Source organism: Acomys russatus, chromosome 14 (genome assembly GCF_903995435.1).
Source record: "Acomys russatus chromosome 14, mAcoRus1.1, whole genome shotgun sequence".
Taxonomy (NCBI): Eukaryota; Metazoa; Chordata; class Mammalia; order Rodentia; family Muridae; genus Acomys; species Acomys russatus.
The window spans coordinates 57373803-57398840 of record NC_067150.1 but is presented as its reverse complement, the minus strand read 5'-3'; the positions used below and the strand labels follow the sequence as shown (position 1 = coordinate 57398840).

General features: G+C 49.0%; 1 protein-coding gene across 3 annotated transcripts in view; it reads right to left on the bottom strand.

Annotated features, from left to right (window-relative positions):
• LOC127198621 (death-associated protein kinase 2-like) overlaps positions 1-16682 on the bottom strand; it is a 106607-nt gene extending 89925 nt beyond the window's left edge. The window contains exons 1-2 of one of the 3 annotated variants that reach the window (XM_051156660.1): positions 16510-16682; positions 9395-9492 (exon numbers count right to left, since the gene is read on the bottom strand). In XM_051156660.1, the coding sequence (XP_051012617.1) occupies positions 9395-9471 (77 nt within the window). In that variant the 5' untranslated portion in view covers positions 9472-9492; positions 16510-16682. Of the gene's footprint in view, positions 1-9394; positions 9493-16509 lie in introns of those variants that run through there. The other 2 variants (XM_051156658.1, XM_051156659.1) reach the window with 2 other exon arrangements.
• Positions 16683-25038: the final 8356 nt, after the last annotated feature.

The window sequence follows — 25038 nt, the reverse complement described above, 5'->3', positions numbered from 1 at the left end:
CAGCCTGCGTCAGTGGAGCGCCTTGCCTCCCTCATCCGTGAAACAAGGATAATTGTATGTGCCCTACCTTCCTTGCTGTCCCTAGAGCTTCACATTATCCATGAAATGTAGCAAAATGAAACAGAAATACTATAGGGGGAAAAGTAAAGAAACAAAGACAATAAAGTTTACAGTTAAGGGAAAAGTAAACAAGATTTTAACTACTTGAAACCCCCATTGAAAATATCTTAACATTCCTTCACAAAACTCCTTAACTGTTACACACACACAAACACACACACACACACACCAATGAGTGAGAACTGGCAAAGCCACGAGATGCACACTTGTTGGAGACATAGCACACTGCTTACTATTTCTCTTTCAACCTCTAAGCAAATCAGCCATCCCTAACTCTTGCTTTGGTATGCCACCTCTGGGGACACGCCCAACAGAAATAATGCCAAGAATGGATATTGAGCAAATGAGTTCACAGAAACACTCTTATTTTTAACATAAAAGCAAAAGCAAAAAACAAAAAATTGGACATGGTGGCACACGTTTTTAATCCCAGCACTCAGAAGGATCACTGTGAGTTCAAGGCCAGCCTGGTTTGCAAAGTGAGCCTGGGATAGCCAAGGCTACACAAAGAAACCCTGTCTTGAAAAACCAAAACAACAACAAACCAGAAATGCTAATTGAGAATGTTTAGAGAGGAGAGAAGAGAATAGAACGAAGTTAACCAAGCTTACTTACTTTTTAAAAGGCCAGTCTTTAAAAAATACCAGTATCACATAGTACAAAATTAAAGATGGCTAGAGAGCTGTGACAATGAAATGCCACACTTACTCCTGTATGGGGTCTTGTAAAGGAGGGAGAGATGCTACAAGAAACACTGGCAGGCACTCAGTTGCCAGCGTGCTTGCCTACCATGCACAAAGTCGTGGGTTCCATCCCTAGCCCCTACATAAGCCCAGCATGCTGTAACCACTCAGGAAGCAAAGGAGGAGGAAAAGTCAGGTCAAAGTCATCCTCAGCTACAATAGCAAGTTCAAAGCTGGCCTGGGATATATAAGAGTCTGTCTTAAGAAAAAAGAAAACACCAATGGGAGAGTCAGGCTGGTGACATGTACCTGTAGTCTCAGCACCCAGAAGACAGGGCCAGCAGGAATGCTAGTTTGAGACCAGCCTGAGTTATACAGCAAATCCAAGGCAAGCCTGGGCTACTTAGTGAGATTCTCTCTCTCTCTCTCTCTCTCTCTCTCTCTCTCTCTCTCTCTCTCTCTCTCTCTCTCAAAACAAACAAACAAACAAAACCATAAATGGAAAGGTTGAGAGAGAAAAAAGGGGGTAGTAAGAATATGGTAAAAGTTGGGGTATTAGCAAGCAAAGGCCCTTATTCCCACGCCTGACGAACTGAATTCCATCCCTGAGACCCACGTGGTGGAAGAGAACTGACTTCCTCAAGTTGTCCTCCGACTTACACACACACATACACACACACACACACACACACACAAAATAAAATAAAATAAATATTTTAATTTGGGTGATATCTAGGTGAAAGTTCACAGGAGTTCCATAATTTTTTTTTTTTTTACAATTTTTCTATTACATTTGAAAATTAAATATATGAACTCTGGGTATACACAAAGGTATATATATATATATTGCGGAGGGGGGGTTGGCCTTTCAAGACAGGGTTTCTCTATCTAGCCTTGACTGTCCTGGACTCGCTTTGTCGACCAGGATGGCTTTGAACTCACAGCAATCTGCTTGCCTCTGCCTCCTGAGTGCTGGGATTAAAGGTGTGCAACCCTACACCTGGCTTTTTTTTTTTAAGGTTTTTCTAGACATGGTTTCTCTGTGTAACATGCCTGGCTGTCCTAGACTGCTTGGTAGACCAGGCTGGCCTTGAACTCACAAAGATCCAACTGCCTCTGCCTCTAGAATGCTGGGATTAAAGGCATGCTCCACCATGCCCAACTCAATAATTTTGTTTGTTTGTTTGTTTTTCGAGACAGGGTTTCTCTGTGTAGCCTTGGCTGTCCTGGACTCAATTTGTAGACCAGGCTGGCCTTGAACTCACAGCGATCCGCCTGCCTCTGCCTCCTGAGTGCTGGGATTAAAGGTGTGTGCCACCATGCCCGGCAATAATTTTTTTTTTAATGAGTCAAAAAACCCACACAAAATCTACATGCTGATAATATACAAATAGAAAATAAAATACAAGCCGGGGGTGATGGTGCACGCCTGTAATCCCAGCACTAGGGGAGGCAGAGGCAGGTGGATTTCTGTTTGAGACCAGGACAGCCAAACAACAACAAGAAAACAAATTTTTAAAAAAGGAAGAAAGAAAGTAAAGAGCATCCATAAATCCAGGGTAGATGATGATGGCTTCAAAGAACCCTCAGGAGAACATCTCAGCTCTTAGGTTCTCACATGCAACTGGGCTCCTTGAGACCCACCCACCATGGGGAACAATTTGCATGTATGCTGAGCTCCTTGCAGCTACTTTGTTTGAGTGGCTTTGTGCTTTGTTTTCCTCACAATGGGTGATGAGCAGGCCTCCCTCCCTCGTCTAGGGCTCTTCTGCCATCCAGGGCTCTCTTCAGGCAGCCCTGGCTCTCCACCCTGTTTTGCTCTTTTACACAAGCCCAGGTCCACCACTCCTGAGCCCTGACACAGTCCTCACTTTATGGATCTCTTCCCTTCCCACAAGCTCTGGGTAGTCATGAGAAGGTGCCCCTCCCAAGGTGGTAGCTTTCTCCTCTAAACTCCTGGTACATGTTTTTGGGGTCCCTCCATTAGCACATGATCTACTCCATATGCTCATTTCATTTGCTTTTCAGAATACCCCTGGGCCCGAGTTGAGCCTTAAGCTCTGTGGGGCAAGAACTGAGCCCCAACTCTCCTGTGCTAGCACTGCCCAATAGACAATAGGTACCTCGGGAACCCATACATCTACACACACACACACACACACACACACACACACACACACCCCTTATAGAAGCCACTGGATTATAGTCTAGGGCACAGCTACAGCCCAGAAGTCTTCCTTGATGCCAACACCAAGCATGTCTACACTAGGCCCCGGAAGCTCAGACCCACCAAAGGTGACAAGAAGGACTTCACTCTGCTGTGTCATTTCACATCCATCTGGCTCACATTGGCCTCCAACCTTCAAAGACCCTTGATTTGTTTCATAGGCCAAGAGCTCCAAGAGACCCATGGGACAGGCAATCCCCCATCAAAGTTTACTGTGGAGCTAGCAGGACCAGAGATAGACAGGGACATGTCATGCTTGCTCCCAAGAGTCGAAAGGGCTGCTGCTGGCTCCCTTCATCCACTTCTCCTGAGCTGGGCCACAGTTGTGTAGCTAAAAGACTCCCATGATTAAAAACGACAACAACTGCTGGGTGGCGGTGGCACACGCCTTTAATCCCAGCACTCGGGAGGCAGAGGCAGGCAGATCGCTGTGAGTTCGAGGCCAACCTGGTCTACAATGCGAGTCCAGGACAGGCAAGGCTACACAGAGAAACCCTGTCTCCAAAAACAAAACAAAGCAAAACAAAAACAAAAAGGTCAACAACAACAACCATGGAAGCTACAGAGCAGACTCTCACCAAGGAACTTTGCGGCCTGCTCCGCTCCTCACTCCTACCTTACACATTCGATGGGTCAGTTTGTTCTGCCATTCTACTCTTTTCGGCCCTCAGCAAGTCTCAGCCCTTACCCTCACCACCTTGAGCCCTGGCCTCCACTAGAACAGATGACTTAAGAATAATCCTGATCAACTCCGATTAAATTATGGAGGCAGGGAGGTGGAGGAACAGCTCAACAATTAAGAGCATCTTTCTCTTGCAGAAGGCCCAGGTTCAGTTCCCAGCACCCACATGGTAGTTCGTAACCATCCCTAAAGCCAGTTACAGGGGCTCCAACCCCCTTCTCTGACCTCCAGGGGGCATCAGGCACACACAGGGTCACAATGTACATGTAGGTAAACACTCATACACATAAAATAAAATAAGCTACTGAGCGGTGGTGGCGTATGCCTTTAATCCCTTTGGAGGCAGAGGCAGGTGGATCCCTGTGAGTTCAAGGCCAACCTGGTCTACAATGCAAGTCCAGGACAGCCAAGGCTACACAGAGAAACCCTGTCTCGAAAAACAAGCAAACAAAATAAATAAATAAGTCAATCCCAATGTGACAGGCCTACAGTGGAGTCCTGGCTGCCCTCCTCAGACAGTGTGACATTAGGCATATAACTTCACTTCTCTTGTTTCCCTCAACTGTCAAAAGAGAACCTTGAGTCCGCTTGCACTGATCTTCCAGGACAGGGAGGACTCTGAGGAGGCTCTGACAAAGACAGAAGATGGCTGACACGGGCCATTCACTTCACGTTCTCAGAGGCAGAAAATGCCAGTACAAAGCTCCAGAGCAAGGTGATGGACAGGGCGCTACCTAGAGAGAGCTCCCGGATTTCAGCCCCGGTGTTCTCTGAGATTTGCTGGGCCTCCTGACTTCTGTGGTAGCACAATTCTGTTCCCTGAGGAACTCTACGCTCTAGGGCTGAGCTGCTTCATCCGTAGGCTGAGGATCACCCCTGGATCACATGGCGGTGTAAGAATTAAATACAAGATGGTGTAGTGGCTAAAGCCGCCTGCTGCCTAAGCCTGACAGCCTGAGTTCAGTCTCCAGGACCCACATGACGGAAGGAGAGAACCAACTCCCACAGGTTGCCCCCACATGTATGCATAAATACACATACACAGAAAAACTATCTAATTAAATAATTAAAAGAACTAAATACAATGGGGCTGGGGAGATGGCTCCGGGCTAAGAACCTGAGTCCTTTGGTCAGTTCATGTAACCTCTTAGAACTCTAGCTGGAGGGGATCTGATGCATCTTGTCTCTAGAACACTCACACTCATGTGTACACACACACACACACACACAAATAAACAAATAGGTGAATCTTTTTTTTTTTAAACCAAAGAATTAGTGGTGAGTGCTCTGTGGAAGGAAGTGGGTCCTCTTTTCTACTCTACCTGAATCCCAGGGCTTATGAGAGCAAGGGCGTGACTCAGGCTGTCTAAGCCATGTTTAACTCGGAGCAGCTTCTAGATAGCTCTGTGCTTAATTACAGAGGGGTGGGGTAGGGAAGTCGGGGGAAGGGGGGCTGTGTGTGGAGGCCAATGGGTTAAGGCTGAAGCACACAGAAGCCTGCGTGGAGGTGGAAGACCTTCAGTGCAACAGGGAAACACTTTTGTGTAATATGAAGTGTGGTATAAAAGATGGGAGGTTCGAGACTAAAAGCTGATAATTATTTAGGAAGAGTATGGGATGGTAGTCTCAGCACTCGGGAGGCAGTGGCAGGTGTCTGTGAGTTCGAGGCCAGCCTAGTGTACAAAGCGAGTCCAGAACAGCCAAGGCTACACACAGAAACCCTGTCTCAAAACACAAAACAAGCAAAAAACAAAAAGAATATGGAATGGGATTGTGGGGGCGGGGGTTCATAGTAAGCTGTTGGGGAGGCAGCAATTAATTTGGATTTTAAGAAAAAAGTAAACCCTGCTTCCAAAAACAAAAACAAAAAACAAACAAAAAGAAAAAAGTATAATTATTTTCATGTGTGTAGGTGTTTTTCATGCATATATGTCTGTGTGCCATGCATGTGTGGCGCTGTGGAAGGCAGAAGAAGATAGCGGATCCCTTAGAACTGAAGTTATAGGCAGTTGTGAGCAGCCTCGTGGCTGCGGGGAATTGAACTAAGGTCTTTTGGAAGAGCAGCCAGTGCTCTTAACCTCTAAGCCACCTCTACAGCACCCTAAAAGTATACATTTTAAGAGAGGAACAGCAAGGGGAAAAAAGAAAGAAAAAAAAAGTCACAGAAGTTTAGGGGACCTCTGGTCTCAGTTTCATTGTGGCCTGATGCCTAAGATAGGAAGCTAGCTGTGGGCCTGACTTAAAGAGGCCCGGCCTCTCCCCGAGCTGCCTGCTCCTCTTTGCCATCCCAGCCAGGCCATCATAGCTCTTGGAGGAATGTGAAATCCCAGCAGAAGTGGGCACAAAAGAGGAGGGGTGTGTACAAGATCGAGACACACCCTCGGCAAGATTACAGGAAGGGCTCAGAAGTAAAAATAGCCGATGACTTCATCGTTGTTGTTGTTGTTTGGGCCTTTGTCTTGTTTTGTTGGTTTTTGAGGCAGGGTCTTACCAGGTAACTGACCAGCTGGCTTCCAACACACCGAGACCCTGCCTTTTGCTGCCTCCGAGCCTGGAGATTAGGGTGCACACCATGCACCTGGCTGTTTGTTTTGGGACACAGAGGTCTTATTATGTGGCTAACATTAGCCCCAAACACTTACTTTCAACGACAAACAGAAAAAGGAAGAGAAAACAACTGCCCTACCTTATATCTCTCCCACTCCCCAGGAGCATTCAAATAAATGGAAATGGCTCGGTGTTTGTGGGTCTTTTATGTGCCATAGGCTATGACCCCAAACTAGATCACCAGTCCTACCTTCACCCCATCACACATGCAGTCTGCGGTCTGGGAAAAGCCAACGGTCATCGCCTCGTGTGTAAAACAATGGGTTAAGGGGGATTCTCTTTATGCACTCTGCTCCAGTCAGTATTTCCCTGTTCTGCCCCACTGGTCCTTATGAAGGATGGAGGAGGCCAAACTATGTAAGCTAGCATTTCTCTAAACACTCTAGAAACTGGAACCGAGGTTGTGTGTACAGCCGGATACCCAGAGCTCAGAGTCCAGCAGCTGTCCTGGACTCACTCTGTAGACCAGGCTGGCCTCGAACTCACAGGGATCCACCTGCCTCTGCCTCCCAAGTGCAGGGATTAAAGGCATGCACCACCACACTTGGCTTACACTGACCCATTTTATTTTATTTTCCTTTTTATTTTTTGGGTTTTTTTCGAGACAGGGTTTCTCTGTGTTGCCTTGACTGTCCTGGACTCACTTTGTAGACCAGGCTGGCGTCAAACTCACAGCGATCCATCTGCCTCTGCCTCCCGAGTGCTGGGATTAAAGGCATGTGCCACCACCACCCGGCTACCTGGCCCATTTTAAATCTATCTCCCATTATTCTCCCTTAAGCAACCTGTCCTCTCTCTTCATCTCTAACCTGACCATGACTCATCTTCTGTAATCCACTTGTTACTGCCTTGCTACATCAATAAATTACAGACTGCAAGAAGACACGACACGCATTTTACTTGCTTCTGCTTTAGGCGATGCCTGGCACAGGTGGTCCTCAACGATATGTAAAGTGGCGAGAGCAAAGCTAATCTTTTTACAAGCTGAGTGGTTATAGGCTTGGAGCTTCGCATAGTCACTAGAGCATTCCCCATAGCATGCATGAGGATGCTGGGCTGGGTGCCCCAGCACCTCCTACCCCTAAAGCAACTGTGTGGTTACCTCAAAGCAGCTCTAACTCCAGCCCATTCTATAGCTCCCTGCAGGAGCCTTTGCTACCTTGAACCTCAGTTACAGCTGTCAAAAGGGGATCCTGGAAGGAGGGACTTTTTTTTTTTTTTTTAATGTATACAGTGCTCTGCCTGCATGTACACCTGCAGGTTAGAAGAGGGCATCAGACCACATTGTAGATGTTTGTGGGTTGCTGGGAATTGAACTCAAGACCTCTGGAAGAGCACTCAGTATTCTTAACCTATGAGCCATCTCTCCTGCCCAGAAGGAAGGACTTTCAATGGCCGTCTAGTGTATCTGGCCTCCAGCCAACTCCTGGCATGTTTGACCACAGCACAGGTCCCTCCCAGTCTCTGCCAACTCTCCCCAGCTTTTGGAAGAGAAGACCCCAGGCTGTGAGGCACATGCAGTCTTCACACTTGCAGCAAGGGGGGTGGGGCAAAACACAATTGTCTCCCAGTTCTAATAGCACATGTCCAAAGTGGTGGGGAGGCAAGGCAAGGACAGAGTGACAAGAATTCCCCAGGAACAGCCTCTGCATCCTTCTCCAGGGGCCCTTGCCCTGCCAGCTGCTCAATTTCTCTGCCCCTCAGACACCCAGTCCAGTCCCCCTGGCCTTGTCATCAAGCATGCCTCTAGCCAGGCTGGAGTTCAGGAGGGACACATAGTCCCTTGCTCATTCTTGTGCCCATGGCACAGAACACAGGCCAAGGCAAGGACACCGACTCAAACACCTCTGGCAGTTCCCTGCCAGGAGATGCTATTTCCCAGGTAGGGGATGGGGGGTACTGAAAGGCCTGAAGCAGGGGGACCCTGATTTTCCATTCAGTGGCAAGCTCCAGCAGAGCACCCACAGTTTCTTTCTATCCTTCTCGCACCCCTTTTCAAGGTCCAAAATTAGCAACCAAAGGCTGAGGAGCTCTGGAAGTCTGCAGACATTTGCTCGCCAACCCAACCAGCCTGCTGCGTCAGTTACTCCCTGGCCTGTGCCCCCATCCCCACCCCCCTTACCCCCACTGCCTGGCATTGTTCCGTTTACCTCTAAAAACAGAGGAGATAAGAATTAGCGCTAATTCAACCGTTCTGAAGACGGAGAGAGGCCTCCTGTTTTACCTGTCTGCTTCTATGGGCACCCTAAACAGCCTGTGGTTTTACTCTGCTGGGTGTCTAAAGGGCTTAGGTGGAGTACCCTGGGGAATATAGTTGAGTGTGCAAGTGCTTTGCACACAGGAAAGAGCAGGACAGGTGTGCAGGGACAAACTGGACAGGTCAGGACAGCTGCTTTTGTTTCTTGCTGTCCTCTGCAAATTTAAGAAACTCACTTAAACCCTGCTCCACCATCTCCCACCTCTAAGACCAGGGTGAAGGCAGCTTCTATCCTCGACATGGTTTTGAGACCAGGACTTCGGGACTAGTGTACTGTAACCACTAAAATCCCATCTAAATATCAACCATTCTTAGAACTGGAAGTCCGGGGACTCGGGGTGGGGTGGGGGTGGGGGGAGCTTCAGAAAATCCAGCCTCTCATCTCACAGAATACAGACTGAGATGACGCAGCCCTGCTGTGGGCTGAGCAAACGCGACAACTCAGATCCCAGAAACTTCCTGAGGAGGCTGGTGTGGCAATACAAATCCCTCCTCGGGAGGATTTCTTCACCTCCCACTCAGACTCCAGACCACCAAGAACAAAACCCAACAGGTCAGATGTCCAGCCAGTTTTGTGGGGTCACAAAAGCGTCAAGCTTCTTGAAGATTTCCCACAGCTGTCAGTTAGCGTGTATACGGAGATCGCAGCCCCCAGCTGTGCACCGCTGCTGCGGGCATCACCCACAAGAATGAATAAGCCTTGGGCCTGCTTTGAAAGCTTCCCCAGAGCGCCGTAACACGCTTTACAACCCTAACCAGCCAAGAGAAGAGTAAGTGCGGCCGCCTTCCTCGCCGCCACGTCTCACGCAATCTCTTACCTCCCCAGCTCCTCTCCAATATCATAAAAGTCATCCACCCTCTGCTGCTTGAACGTCTCCATGTTTGTGCTCCTCATGGAGGCCTGGACCACACAATCCTGAAACACAAGGAAACCGAAGCTTAGGATGGCCGCGCAAATCAGAACAAGCCAGAGTCTGAGTTTGAAAAGCAACCAACTGCAAGGGAGAAAAAAAAGTTTACGTTGCCCACGGCCGGCCTGTGTATACTTTCGTGGTTTGGGGGTAGGGGAAGGGGGACGGGGCGTGTCACCACAACATGAGGAATTGTATTAAAAGGTCAGAGCATTAGGGAAAGTTGAGAGCCACTGGGGGTATATAGCATCCTGGCTAATTTTATGTCAACTTGACACAAGCTAGAGTAATCCAAAAAGAAAGAACCTCAGCTGCCTTCATAAGATCTGGGGAGGGAAAAAACAAAAAACGAAAAAACAAAGCAAAACCAAAAAGATCTAAGGAGGGTCCAGCCCATGATGGGTGGTGTCACCCCTGGGCTGCTGGTCCTGGTTTCTATAAGAAATCAGGCTAAGCAAGCTACTGGGAGCAAGCCAGTAAGCAGCACCCCTCCATGGCCTCTGCATCAGCTCCTGCCTCCAGGTTCCTGCCCCTGACTTCCTTCAGTGATGAGGTAACATGGAAGTGTGAACCAAATAAACCCTTTGCTCCTCAAGTTTCTTTGGTCATGGTGTTTCATTCCAACAATAGCAACTCTAAGACATATCATTTTTTTAAAATATTTTTATTTAATTTTTAAATTTATGTGCATTGGTGTGAGGGTGTCAGATCTTGGAGTTATGGACAGTTGTGAGCTGCCATGTGGGTGCTGGGAATTGAACCTGGGACCTTTGGAAGTGCAGACGGTGCTCTTAACCACTGAGCCAACTCTCTAGCCCCAGACATATTATTTTTATTGCTCTCTTAAATTTTATTTTATTTATGTTTATGTGTATGCGTGTGTTTATGGGTACATGCACACGAGTGCAGGTGCCAAGCAGGCCAGGGGAGGGTAGCAGATGCCGAAGCAATGGTGTTACAGGCAGTTGTGGGCCATTCCATACGTGTTCTGGAAACTCAACTCAGGTCCTCTGGAAGAGCAGGAGCAAGAGTAAGAGCTCTTAATTGCTGAGCCATCTCCCCAAACCCATTACTTGGTTCCTCTTTTTTTTTTTTTTTTTAATTTCTTATTTCTGTCGATTGGTTTTTGACACAGGGTCTTCCTACGGGCCTATGCTGGTCTAGAACTCATTAGCTGGCCTTAAATTTGCAGTAATCCTCCTGTCTCAGCCTCCCCAGGTCTGACATCTCAAGCATGTACCACCACACCTGTCTCCAACTTGTTAAAGAAATGGGAAAAGGGGCCCCCTGTTTGCTCAGATCCGTCTGAAGAGGTTCACCAAAAGCCAGGACCGCGGGAACTTCAGCCACTTGTCCTCACTAAGTGCAGCTCTACTGAGAAAAGAGGTGTCTGCAGCTGGGAACCTATGACCCCGGGAGGATGGAAGGCTCAAAGGCAGCCTTGACTAAACAGTGAAACCCTATCCCAAAAAGCCAAGAACCAGGGCTGGAGAGATGGCTGGAGAATGGTTAAGAGCTTGTTGCTCTTCCAGAGGTCCCAGGTTCCATTCCCAGCTCCCACATAGTAGGTCGCCATCATATGTAGCTCTAGCTCTGGGGATCTGATGCCCCGTTCTGGCCTCAGCTAGCACTGTGTGCCTGTCATATGCAGGCGCATAAAATATTTTTTTAGTATTTTATTCAATTTATGTGTGCTGGTGTGAGGGTGTCAGATCTTGGGGTCAAAGACAGTTGTGAGCTGCCATGCGAGTGCTGGGATTTGAACCTGGGTCCTTTGGAAGAGCAGGCAGTGCTCTTAACCACTGAGTCATCTCTCCAGCCTCACATCAAATATTTTTAAAGCCAAAATATAGGGATGCAGCACAGAGGTAGATAGAATATTTATCCAGCATGTAAAGTCCAGTTCTGCTTGTGTAAATTGTTTAAGTTACCAGACACTTAGCTTTCCCATCTGTAAAAGGGGGCCAATACTGTTAAAAATCAATTTCAAGGCATGAAATTGTTTCGTGAATGATTAAATGCTGTGGAAAGACAAGGGATTATCATGACCTCAGATGGCGGCGAGTCTGAACAGATTGGCAGGCTCTCATTCATCACCTCAGAGGGAACATGGGTGGGGACAGTGTGACAAACTAAAACAGCACCAGGAGTCAGGAGCCTGAGGTGATGGATCCAGTGCTACCCACACCCAGCTTTGTGACCTCATCACTTGGCAGAGGCCGTTTCTTCCTCTGTGGAACATGGCCACCTCTGCCTGACACAGGGCAGTTTGCGCCCCAGGGAGTCTTCATTGTGGGAGTCCTCACTGTGGGGCTTGCATCTTCGTCCGCAGTCCCCCTCCCTAAGTAGCCCACCTAAGGACAGCATCCTGAGGGCGGGGCCCCATTACAGAGATAGGACCAGCCTGCCTATGGATGCTTCACTCAAGAGTCCTCAGCAAAGGTCTCTCGTCCCATTCTGGTTAACATGGACAGGTTTTCTTCCAATCAAATGCCAACCACACTCAAGACATGACCATGAAAGACTGTCCTCTCTAGAGATAAGGGAGGAGAGAGGGTTATCATATGTGACAAGTCTTACCAACATCGGGAGACTGGGGCTGTTCCAGATTTCAAGGGATATATGTATTTCTCCTTCTCACAAACCAGGGCCCCGTTACCAAAATGCCTCCCTTAATCCCCCCTTCTGTCAAAGCACACAGATCCCTGAGAACTGTGACCCCCTCAAACAGAGCTGGCCAGGCTCTCAGGTCTCACCCTTAGGGCCACCAGCCCGTGGACACCCATGAGCTTTCATGTAACCTTCTCCTTCGTGCCCACTGTGCAGCCAGGGAGGGCCTGGGTGTGCACAGATACTAAACAGGGGCAAGCCTAGGCGCAGGGCTAGGTTGCTGTACATTATCACTGTCACCCACAGCAGACTGGCACTCTTGCTCATCCTCAGCCTCCTCTAAACAGAGTCACCCCTATAATTCCTGACATCTACTTCATATACCAGTGTGGGGATCCAGTGCAAAAATGAAAAACAAAAAAAAAGACCCAAGACACTGTACAAGTAAAGAGGATGGCTTTGTCATTACTTCACTTACCCTAGGCCACTGGGTCTCTGCTTCCCATAGCTTGGAGACAACCAGTTCAACTCCCTTCTCAGGAAAAGATTTTTATTGTTTGACATGACCGGAGTCAGAAACTGAACCTGTGTTCACTCTTACATCCCTGCAAGCCTCCTGAAACCAACACTCATTCCAACAAACCATCTGTCCAGCTCTTAGAGGAGGGCACCAATCTCACACAGAGAGATAAAAGCAAAAAACTCCTCGAAACGCTGCTGACAGGAACATGAAACATGAGTCCCAGGGCAGCTATGAGCTTTCCTTTGGTGAGAGGCCAGCTCCGTTTATCATCAGGAACTGAACTGGGTTCAAAGAAGCCACAGGTTCCCCAGAAAAAAAAAAAAAAATGGCCAAGGGTGGAGTGGAGGACAAGGGAACTCGGACACGGCTTAACACCCTGGCCCACATATCGTATGTTCCAGCCACAGTGGGCCTTTCCTGTCCTGGTTCACCTGCCTGTCACACCTCCAGAAAGGAGGGCTCTTTTCATGAGAATCTCACCTGACAGCTGCTCCAACCCCTCAAGGTCTAGTGGCCCAAGTGCCACCTTCTCTGTGAGGCTCCAGGACTCTGTTCTTCCCCTCCTCAAATACAAGAAAAATCCTCTTACTGGGATTAGGTTAGAATTTTCTCATCCTGGTTTATAACCTGTGCCTATCTCAAAAAGAAAGGCAAAGAGACTAGAGAGGTGGCTCAGGGGTTAAGAGCACGGACCGCTCTTGCAAAGGACCTAAGTTTAATTTCCAGCATCCACATGGAAACTGTAGCTATAGTTTCAGGGGAACTGGCACCCTCTCCTGGCCTCCACAGGCACCAGGCACAAATGTGGCGCACAGACATACATGCAGGCAAGGCACTCATACACATAAAATAAAAATAAATCTGAAAGAGAGAGAGAGAGAGAGGGAGGGAAGGAGAGAGAGTCACACAGGCTCAGATTCAGATCTGAGTTCTGTCACTTATGACCACATTGCCCTTAGCTGAGCACAAGGTAGCTTTCCTGGCCTTCACACTACCTTCATTGGAAAACGGTCCTGCTGTGGGTGAGCATGTACAACAACCAGAGCACCCAGACACTGCCAGGGGGTACACACTGGGGAAAATCACTCTGAATACTGTGGGACCATTTTTGGGAGGATATTGTGTCCAGAATGATCCATGCAGCAACAACTAAACTACTAGCAAAAACCAAAAATTGAAACCAATCAAATGCCCATCAATAGAAGAATAGATAGACCCAATGAATACACACACACACACACACACACACACACACACACAATGAGTAGTGGCTACACACGTGTGAATTAGTACAGTACTTCACAAGCATGAAGAACAAAAGCAATCAGATCCTCAGTTTGGAGGAGACTCTTTCACAGGGCTGAAGCTGTATCTTAGGCGTCAGGGTATGTCTGCAGCATGCACAAAGCCCTGGCTTCCAGCCCCAGCACCAAATGCATGGGTATGTTTGGCACACGCGTGTAATCTCAGCACTCAGGAGGTACATTGAGTTTCAGGCCAGTGTGGGCTATAGTGAAAAACCCTCTCTCCAAGAAGAAAGAGAAACGGGAAAATAAAAGTGCTGGGGACATAGTTCAGTTTGTAGAGTACTTGCCTAGCAGACACAAGCAGCCCTGGCTTCAACCCTCAGCACGCCATAAACCAGGTATGGTGGCTCACACCTATCATCTCAGCACTCCAGGGGCGGAGGCAGGGAAACCAGAAGTTCAAGGTCATCCTCAGCTATATAATGAGTTCAAGGCCAGCCTGGGATATATGAGATCCTGCTGGGGGAGGGGGATGGAGTAAACTAATATCTACTTTATCTCTTAAACTGCTTTTTAGATTTATTTCTCTGTATGGATATGGTTGCTTTGCCTGCGTGTAGTCTATGCGCCACATGTGTGCAGTACCCAAAGAGACCAGAAGAGGGCATCAGATCCTCTGAACTAGAGTTACAGATGGCTGTGAGCCATGGCATGGGTGCTTGTTATCAAACCCAGGTCCCCTGGAAGAGCCCCAGTGCTGTTAACTACTGAGCCATCTCTTCAGTACCCTAATAATGATCTACTTTGTAAAGAAGATGGCATATATGAAATGTTTCTGGAGCCTCATGAAGCCAAAGGGTGTAACCTTCTCTCTCACCTCTGTCCCCTTGTAGTAGCTAACACGCAGCAGGCACCCAATAAATGGTGATTTGCAGTTGATGCCTCAGCCTCCTTTCTCGAAGCCACAGCATGGATACTTTGCTGTCAAGTAAAACACCCTTCTGTGACACCTCCACAAGATCCATTTGTGTCTGAATTGGTAAACTGTCAGAGCCAAGCACAGCGATTCGGAAAAGCTGAAGCCACACATCAGAGGCAAGGGGCACGGCTACAACTTTTGACCAGAGACTTAGGCTGCCAGCACCAGACATTGCAAAGATGACACCATCGGGGTGTCCATACTTCTCCCAGGGGGGCCCTGGGAACTCACCTTCCTGCCCGTGGCCCTAACACCAAGCAACACTCTAGGAGGTAACACAGACATCCTAGGAGCCCACGGGAAGGGACCCTCCTGTGTACCTTTGCGGTTTAAAGTCTTCCTCAGAAGTCAGCAGGCTGAGGAAGTGGGCCCGAACACTCCCATGCTATCCTTGCTGTGGACTGGGGTGTTGGGTAAAAACTCACCTCAAAACAAAAGTCTGAACCTGCTGGGGTCCAGTCTGACTCACTTGTTTGACAAAAGGCGGACTGTGTCGTCCAGACGGGAAGGGACGCACCCACCATCACCCAGCGAGGCCATCAAGCTCCAAGGGTGGCTTCTGAGAGGACAACTCCATGGTAGAAGGTGCTCAGGTCCGGACCACCACCCCACACTCCCTAAGTCTTCCCTACTAGTCAGAGCTCAATGTGCAGTGTTAACTGTGAACTTCTCACTCCACCTCAATTTCAGAAAGAGAAACCAGGCTATGGCAGGATCAGGCAGTGGTTTGGCACGCACACACGCACACACGCACACACACACCTATAAAGAGTCCTCAGACTCAGGCTCTCTTTTGGGCAGCTGCCGGCAGAAGGGAGGGGACTCTTAGCATCACAGAACCCCTTTGGACAATCCCTGATAAGGAAGCTGAGGCTCAGAGAGGATCAGCCTCCTGCCTGAGCTGACATCAGAAAAACTCCGTTTTTTGCTAAAAGGTTCAGTTTCTCTAGGCACCCGCCGGATTGTCTGCCTGTCCATCTAGCAGAATGGAAGGCTCTAGGGAAGTGGTCAGAGTCAGCGGGCTCTTATTCCTGACAGCAGAAAGCTTGCTGTTCAAGCCTCCGTGGAAGCTACTAGGCTATCAACGCCAAAAACTTAACAGCGGGTGGATGGGGCAGAAAACCGGCTTTGAACTGAGCCCTGAAGCAACTGAGGTGCCAGCCCCTCTTAGTCAACGACACTCCCGAGGATGCCAAGGCAGTTGGGAACCAATGTCAGAAACCAAAAGAGCTGCCCACAGCTGCCTTCAGATTCGAGGAGTCATGGAGTGGCCCTCCACCTGCCCAAAGCTCATTAGGCTACACTAGAGGTTCACTTCACAGGAAGCAACCTCCTGAGCCGAGATGGGAGGAGGTGTGAGCCCACAGAGGCTAAGCTTGTCTCTCCTGCCGGGTATTGCTCCCCTTTAAGGGGGCCAAACTTGATAGGTGTGGTTGTTTCCCTTCTCCTGCCCAGGTGCCAGGCCTCTGACAGACTCTCCACCCCGTCTCTGAGATCAGAGTGCCAAGCTTAGGAGGCACCCCGAGGTAGCGGCGTGCAGACTGGCCTCCGGGTGCGGCCACAGCGCACAAACCACAGGAGGGCCCTATCGTAGACAGGCAAGCAATGCCGGGCCACCCCAGCCCCTGCTGCCGTCGAGCCCCGCGGCCCAGGCGCTACTCACGGTGAAAGACTGCGTTGCATGCGCGACGGGCAGGACAGGCACCCAGGCGCCGCGGGGTGCACGGCGCTCAGCTCAGCTCTGCTCCCTGCGCCCAGCGTCCGACCGCAGAGCCGCAGGGGAGCCTAGGGGGCGGAGCGGCCAGTCCCGTCCCAGGCGCGGGCTGGAGGTGCGCCCGGACACTCGGCCCGGAGCTCGGGGCGCCCCCTGCTGGAACCCTAGCGGAACCGCCCCGAGGTGAGGGCTCCGATGCTCAGGAGACCAGCTGGGTCCCCTGAGTACTTTCTCGCCCTGTCTCTCACAGCTGGGCCAGCTGTGGCGAATCAACTTGAGTGAGCTGATGATCCACGCACTACACAGCCCCGCACAACTGCCCAGAAAATAGCATTTCTCTGCCCTTTGTCACCACCCACGCACACCCTGAGGAAATCCCAGTATCCCACCGCCCCAACTCCCAGCTCCAGAATCCCCGGACTACATAGATTCTCTACGGACCTCACCCACCTTGATTCACAAAGGGCAGGAAGTTCTCATGCCCTCACTGATCCCCAGACCAGCTTGGGGCTTGTCCGCATTTGTGCTTTCCTCACCAGCCCTGGCCCCATTCCTGAGTGCAGCCCGTCTGTCAGCATTAAGTTTGTCTTTTTTTGTTTGTTTGTTTGTTTGTTTAGTTTTTTTGTTTTTCGAGACAGGGTCTCTCTGTGTAGCCTTGGCTGTCCTGGACCCGCTTTGTAGACCAGGCTGGCCTCGAACTCACAGCGATCCACCTGCCTCTGCCTCCCGAGTGCTGGGATTATAGGCATGAGCCACCCCGCCCAGTTTAGCATTAAGTTTGTCTTAATGAAGGACTCTGGAGTGGATTCTTCTCTCTTCTTTCTGACAGAAAATATCAGAAGAGAAAAGAAATCGCGTGGTAGTGTTGGTGTCTGGGGACAAAACTGAAGCCAAGTTAGTGATCTCAGTTCGAGACCAGGGGCCTTTCAAGGAGGGGAACTGAAGTCTGCCACCTAGGAGCGTCCAGCCCTAAGTCACTGAGACTTGGCTGGATCTAGAGCCACCTAGGAGATAATGCTCTGCGCATGCCCATAGGAATTTCTACATTGAGTTACCTGAGCTTTGGGGAGACCCACCCTAGATGTGGACCAGCAATATTCCATGAACTGGAATCCAGGACTTTGAAAAGTGGGGCGGGGAGAAACAGCGGATAGGTGATTGCCTCCTTCTCTCTCTCTCTCTCTCTCTCTCTCTCTCTCTCTCTCTCTCTCTCTCTCACTCTGTCTGTCTCCCTCCCTCCCTCCCTCCCTATCTCCCTCCTTCTGACTTGGAGTACACTGTAACCAGCTCCTCACACTCTCGCTGCTAGGACCCTCCAACTATGAGCCAAAATAAGCCGTTTCTTGAGCTGCTTTCTCCACCACATGGGTGTTTTTCTCACAACAACAAGAAAAGTAACACAGTCACCCTTAGGCACACTTGGTGCCAGATAGGTTGGCAGAACCTAATGACCTCCTAACAAAGAGGGAGAGGAGGCATGGAACTGGTGTACGCGTTGGGCATGCTAAGCAACACTGGGGCTTTGAGGGCTAAGGAAGGATTACAGGTAGATCCGAGCTGGAAGTTTACTTACTGCGTGACCCCAGGCAGATGACTTGATTTCTCTGTGCCTCATCTCCGGAAGTCAAGTGGAGCTGAAAATAGCATGTTGTGTTGGTTTTCAACACCTTTGAACATCTTAGGTCAGTGCCTTTTAGGTCTGCGAGTTTTCGCCCTCTCTGTTATTCTGTAAGTGTCCCCGGTGTGAGCTCCCTTGGGGTGAAGATACATCTTACTCACCTTTGCACCCACTCCACCCTGCCCCCCCCCCCCCCCCGCCCAGAGCAGGTTTCTAGGAAGTACCAAATAAAGTCTGGAATGTAGACTTCTTGGCAATGGGTCCAGTGCTGACACTTCTTGTAGACTGTCAGTAGTCAGGTCAGGTGGTTCCTCCACAGCTGGTTCCCTGCTCAGGTGGCAGACAGGAAGCCACTTCTTCCCAAAGGTGGCCTAGAGACTTGGCTTTCTGGCCCTGCCTGCCCAGCTCCCCCATCCTCTGCTCCTACTAGAAGGCAGCCCCCACCCCCCCCCCCCCCCACCCTCTACACCCAACCATGCAGGACTCGGGTGTGGTGCAAACTGCACCAGAAGAGGAGGTCCTGGGGCTTTTGTAACTAACTACAACCTGCTGGACTCGGGCAAGGCCTTGAGCCCACTGTGGGAGGGGCCAGAGAGAGGAGGAAGGAGCTAGGAGGCTTGGAGGAGAGGGGTTTCCTGGGGTGTGTGTGTGTGTGTGTGTGTGTGTGTGTGTGTGTGTGTGTGTGTGTGTGTGTGAGCTGATTCGCCCTGCAAGCGTTGCTCAGAACTTGCGGAGTCCTGACTGAGGAGAAGTGGAGGCCCAGGGCTTAAGAGTCACGTCGATCCTGTGAGAGGTCTGGAGAAAAAGGGAACCTGGAGTCAGGCTTGAAAGAAGAGCTGTGTTGGTAGGAGGGACCAGAAGAGGATGCTGGGATGTGGAAAATGGGAACCTCTGTGTGCATAGAAATGTCTGTGGGTGTGAAACCACCTGTCATGGCCTGCCCAGACTTCCTGACCAGCAGAGAGGCCACAGTGAATAATCTTGACCCAAGCATCTGCCCTCTACAGGGGCTGGTGATACTGTACTTGACCAAGGCCCCAACCCATGGCTACTCACTGATGAGTTTATGTGGAGGAGTAACACGGGTCTATTTGTATCTTCTTTTTCAAGACAGGGTTTCTCTGCGTAGCCTTGGCTATCCTGGACTTACTTTGTAGACCAGGCTGGCCTCGAACTCACAGCGATCCACCTGCCTCTGCCTCCCGAGTGCTGGGATGAAAGGCGTGCGCCACCACACCCCGCCCCTCTTCTCTTCTTTGAGGTGTGGTTGCCTCATCTGTGAAATGAGAATAACTGTACCTTCAGGGATAATGTTAGGACTCTCTCTCTCTCCTTCTCTCCTTCTCTCCATCACACACACACACACACACACACACCCTCACACTCACACACACACACAGAGCCAAACACTTGAGAAAATAACAATATAAATTTCAGCATCCCTTCCCTGACCCCGGGCCCCCACCTTGAGACAGTCTGCCCTGTGTGTCTCTCTTCTTTCCTCCTTCATCCATCCACCTCATGCATTCAGACCTTCCTTAGGGTCCACCACAGGTACCCTGAACTGCTCCCATAGAGAAACGAAGACCTAAGCTAGGGCGGGAACTCAGGGACAAGGAGAGGAGCTATCCTAGGAACAGATGTGGAATTCTGCATTCTGGGGCCAGGCCAGGGTCTGGGCAGAGCCCCACAGGGGCCCAGAGATGAGAGGGAAGGATGCTGAGTCCCTGGGCAGGAACCAAGTAGAGAGGCTCCCAGAGGACAGGAACTCTTCCCTGAGTTCACAGTCATATATGCAAAGCTGAAGATCCAATTTCACATCCCTGTATTTGCTAACAGGCCCTTGAATCCTGTCCCCCTTCTGTGCCAATCACACAGTGGAGTCCAGCACATGGGAAGGGCAGAAACGCCAACATTTCCACCCTAGCCTTCCCCAATGAGGGCTAGACCTGTGACTTCAGGATGGCTCCCCACACACCCTTGGCTGACCCTTGACCCCTGCATGTCCTGGCTCTTCCTGTTCTGCCCTTCTAAGTCTGCACGGTGACTCCATCTCAACCCACCCCACGTCCTGACCCCATTAAGTACAGCTGCATCCTGGAAAACGATGTCCACCCATTTGCAGTGGCCTCTGTCCCAAGCAGGCCTGGGCTCCATCCTTTTCAGACCTGTTCTCTAGGCTGAAGGGCCCAGGCTCCCCTAGCTCCTTCCTTTGGTGGGAGCTGCCTGATCCCCAGTCTTGTCGCCATCATCTCAGCCACACAGAAGGTTCATCCTTCAACCCGGATCGCGTCAACGATGAGTTCATCGGAGCCAGTAAAATCATTATATTTTCTATATTCTCAGAAATAGAGAATCAAAAAAAGTGCAAATATTTGCACTCACTGGCGTGGTCCAATCTCTCTTCCTATTTGGGTGCGTTCCAGGCCAGAAGGACTGTGAGATCCGAGAGAGAGGGAGAGAGGGAACCAGGTGACAAGTATAATTAATCTCTAAAAATACTATAAGTTAGCTGGACATGGTGGCACATGCCTGTAAATCCCAGCACTCAGGAGGCAGAGGCAGGCAGATCTCTGAGTTCGAGGCCAGCCTGGTCTACAGAGTGAGTCCAAAATAGCCAAGTCTACACAGAGAAACTCTGTCTAAGAAAAAAAAAAAAAACCTGACCTATCAAGTGAAATATTAGAACTCTAAGGATAGAGAAAACATTTAAAGGAACTAAGAAGGAAGGCATTTTATCTTAACAATACAAACCAGACTAACACTGACTTTATTTTCCTCCAAATTCAAGATTTAGGGAAATAAAATTTAGAAACCACAAGTGGCGCACGCCTTTAATCCCAGCACTCGGGAGGCAGAGGCAGGCAGATCGCTGTGAGTTCGAGCCCGGCCTGGTCTACAAAGCAAGTCCAGGACAGCCAGGGTTAACACAGAGAGACCTTGTCTGGAAAACACCACCCCCCCAAAAAAAGAAAGAAAGAAACCACAAGGAAAACTAAAATTAAACATTGTTGAAGGTGGTTTCTTTAGCAGTTGGCTTGGTCCTTTTGGGTCTATGACAAATTCCTTAAACTAAGAAGCATCTAAAAAGTAGAAATGTTGCCAGGCGTAGTGGCACTTGCCTTTAATCCCAGCACTCAGGAGGCAGAGGCAGGTGGATCTCTGTGAGTTCGAGGCCAGCCTGGTCTACAAAGTGAATCTAGGACAGCCAAGGCTACACAGAGAAACCCTGTCTCAAAAAACCAAACCAAACCAAAACAACAACAACAAAACAGTAGAAATGCTGCCACTTACAGCTCAGGAGGTGAGCAACTCTAAGCTGGGGGTCTTGGTGGATTTTCTTTTTCCTTTTCTTTTTCTTTTTTTTTTTGTTGTTGTTGTTGTTGTTGTCATTGGTGGTGGTGGGTGGTTGTGTTTGCAGACAGCGTTTCCCTGTGTAGCCCTGGCTGTCCTGGATCCCACTCTGTAGACCAGGCTGGCCTCGAACTCACAAAGATCCTCCTGCTTCTTCCTGCTGAGTGCTGGGGTTTAAGGGTGTGCGCCACCACTGCACAGCTGAGTGCTCACTTTCTTGTCCATAAATGGTGCTTTCTTGTTAAAGGCGGAAAGGGCAAGATCTATGGGACTTTTTCTTTTTTTAAATAGCAATTTTTGGTTTTGTTTTTTCTTTTTTTCTTTTTTTTTTTTTTTTTTTTTTTGGTTTTTCGAGACAGAGTTTCTCCGTGTAGCCTTGGCCATCCTGGACTCACTTTGTAGACCAGGCTGGCCTCGAACTCACAGCGATCCGCCTGCCTCTGCCTCCCGAGTGCTGGGATTAAAGGCGTGTGCCACCATGCCCGGCTTTGTTTTTTCTTTTTTAATGTATTTATTTATTATGTACACAGTGTTCTGCCTGCATGTATACCTGCAGGCCAGAAGAGGGCACCAGATCTCATTTTAGACTGTTATGCGCCATCAGGTGGTTGCTGGGAGTTGAACTCAGGACTTTAGGAAGAGCAGCCAGTGCTCTTAACCTCTGAGCCATCTCTCCAGCCCATGGGACCTTTTAAAAATATTTCTTTTTATTTTTTCTTCACCAAGTTTTTTTTTTTTCAAGACAGGGTTTCTCTGTGTAGCCTTGGCTGTCCTGGACTCACTTTGTAGAGCAGGCTGGCCTAGAACTCACAGCAATCTGCCTGCCTCTGCCTCCACAAATGCTGGGATTAAAGGCGTGTGCCACCACACCCGCTCGGCAACTTCTTTTTTAATTTACTTTATGTGTGGGGGCTGGAGAGATGGCTCAGAGGTTAAGAGCACTAGCTGCTCTTCCAGAGGTCCTGAGTTCAATTCCCAGAAACCACATGGTGGCTCACAACCATCTACAATGTGATCTGCTGGTGTGCAGGTGTTCACGCAGGCAGAGCACTGTACATATAATAATAGATAATAGATAAATAAATATTTAAAAAATAATAATAGTTTCCAGGCATGGTGGCACATGCCTTTAGTCCCAGCACTTGAGAAGCAGAGGCAGGCAGATCGCTGTGAGGCCAGCCTGGTCTACAAAAGGGAGTTCAGGACACTGTGTGCTCTTTCTAGACTTACCTTCTTCTTCTTTTTTTTTTTTTTTTTTTTTTTTTTGGTTTTTTGGTTTTTTTGAGAGAGGGTTTCTCTGTATAGCTTTGGCTGTCTTGAACTCACTTTGTAGACCAGGCTGTCCTCAAACTCACAGGGATCCACCTGTCTCTGCCTCCTGAGTGTTGGGATTAAAAGCTAGATTTACTTATTTTATGTGAATTTATTTTAAAACGTTTTGCAGCCTGGCATGGTGGCACACGCCTTTAATCCCAGCACTGGGGAGGCAGAGGCAGGCGGATTGTTGTGAGTTCAAGGCCAGCCTGGTCTATAAAGCGAGTCCAGGACAGCCAGGGCCACACAGAGAGACCCTGTCTCAAAAAAAAAAAAAAAGGTTTTGCCCAGATATATGCATATATGTCACATAAGTGCCTGGTGCCCAAGGAAGGAACTAGACCCTTGGAACTGGACTTTTAGGTGGTTCTGAGATACCACATGGGTTCTGGAGGCAGAGGCGGGAGGATCAGAGGTTCAAGATAATCCTAGGGATGTCATGTTTGAGGCCAGTCTGGTCTAAGTGAGACCCTATTATGACATTCTGGCCTGCATCTATGGTTAAACCATTTAATAACTTGTCCATTGGTTGATTCTAACAATTAAAACTAGCTAGGTGGGCATGGTGGCATACCCCTTTAATCCCAGCACTTCGGAGGCTGAGGCAAGCAGGTCACTGTGAGTTCAAAGCCAGCCCGATCTACAAAGCAAGTCCAGGACAGTGAAGGCTACACAGAGAAACCTTGTCTCGAAAAGAAACCAAACAATAACAATAAAAATAAAATAAAACTTGCGGGTCACCTGAGTTGTAGAGAACTGGAGAACTGGCTTGGTGACTAAAAACACTTGCTCTTAGGGGCCAGGCATGGGGGCACACACCTTTAATCCCAGCACTTTGGGAGGCAGAGGCAGGGGAATCAATGTGAGTTTGAGGCCAGCCTGGTCTACAAAAAAGTTTAGGACAGCCAAGGCTACACAGAGAAACCCTGTCTAAAAAAAACAAAACAAAACAAACAAACAAGCAAACAAAAAACCAAACGCTTGCTCTAGCAGAGGACCCTGGGCTCAGTTCCAACACCTATGTGGCAACTTAAAACTGTTGACAAGCCCAGTTCTAGGAAATTCAATGCCCTCTTTTCTGGCTTTCTCAGGTCCCAGGTACACACATAGTACATGGAGACAAACATCCATATACATAGAGTAATAATAAAAAAAAACTTTAAAAAAATGAATAGTAGGATTAGACTATGTGGAACCGTCCTCGGAGTTCCTTGTGGAGAAACCTGCAAGGCAGCCTGGAGCTGCGCACACATAGTCACATGTGCTGACTCACCTGAGAAACTTCCCCTAACACAGCAAGAGAACCCTGATGTGAAAGCCCGGGGCTCCGGCGATGGGGACAGTCTGCTGCTCTGACCCACGTCAGCTCACCAAGCCCAACTAGAACACCAGCAGTAGCAGCAGCAGCAGCAGCAGCAGCAAATCCCTAACAAACAACATATTCTCAAGAAATTACAACGGGGGCTGGCAAGATGCAGGAAAGGCACTTGCCACCGAGCCCAGACACCTGAGTTTTATCCCTGAGACCTACATGGTGGAAAGGAGAGAACCAAACCTTGCAAGTTGTCCTGACTTCCACAGGCACACACAGAAACTAATTAATGTAAAAACTGAAAACACACACACACAACCATAGGCAGGGTACACGCACTCAGGGAGGCAGAGGCAGGCCGACTACACAGTCTGCTGCTATCTGCCTAAATAACAGCCATATACTCTTTGCCCGCTATCCCATTCCAGAAATTTACCTTAGAAATCACTTGTACGTAACAAATATGAGGAGTGTCTAGAGTTGCCTACTGTGGTACAGTTTATAGCTGTAATATGCTGGAAATGACCTAAATGTCCACCAGTGCGATACACACAATGAAACTCTCTGAAACTATCAAATGAGCAAGCCCTTTGTAAACGGATATGGGGGGTATACAAAAGATACATTGTTAATTTTAAAAGAATAAAGGAAACACAGAGCGGAGCGGCCCTGCATGGCGTGTGCTAGAGGGGCATGTGTGCTATGATGTGTACCAAAGCAAGAACCCTCTAGAACCCTCCAGAGTGAGTAAGAAATGGCCAAGCAGAGAGGGAGGGAACTGGTGTGGGAAAGAGGCTTTTCACTCTATACACTCCTGTGATTTGTGCTGTTGACTCCTGCTATGGCATTGCTTATTCACGCGGGGAATAAGTCACGGTAA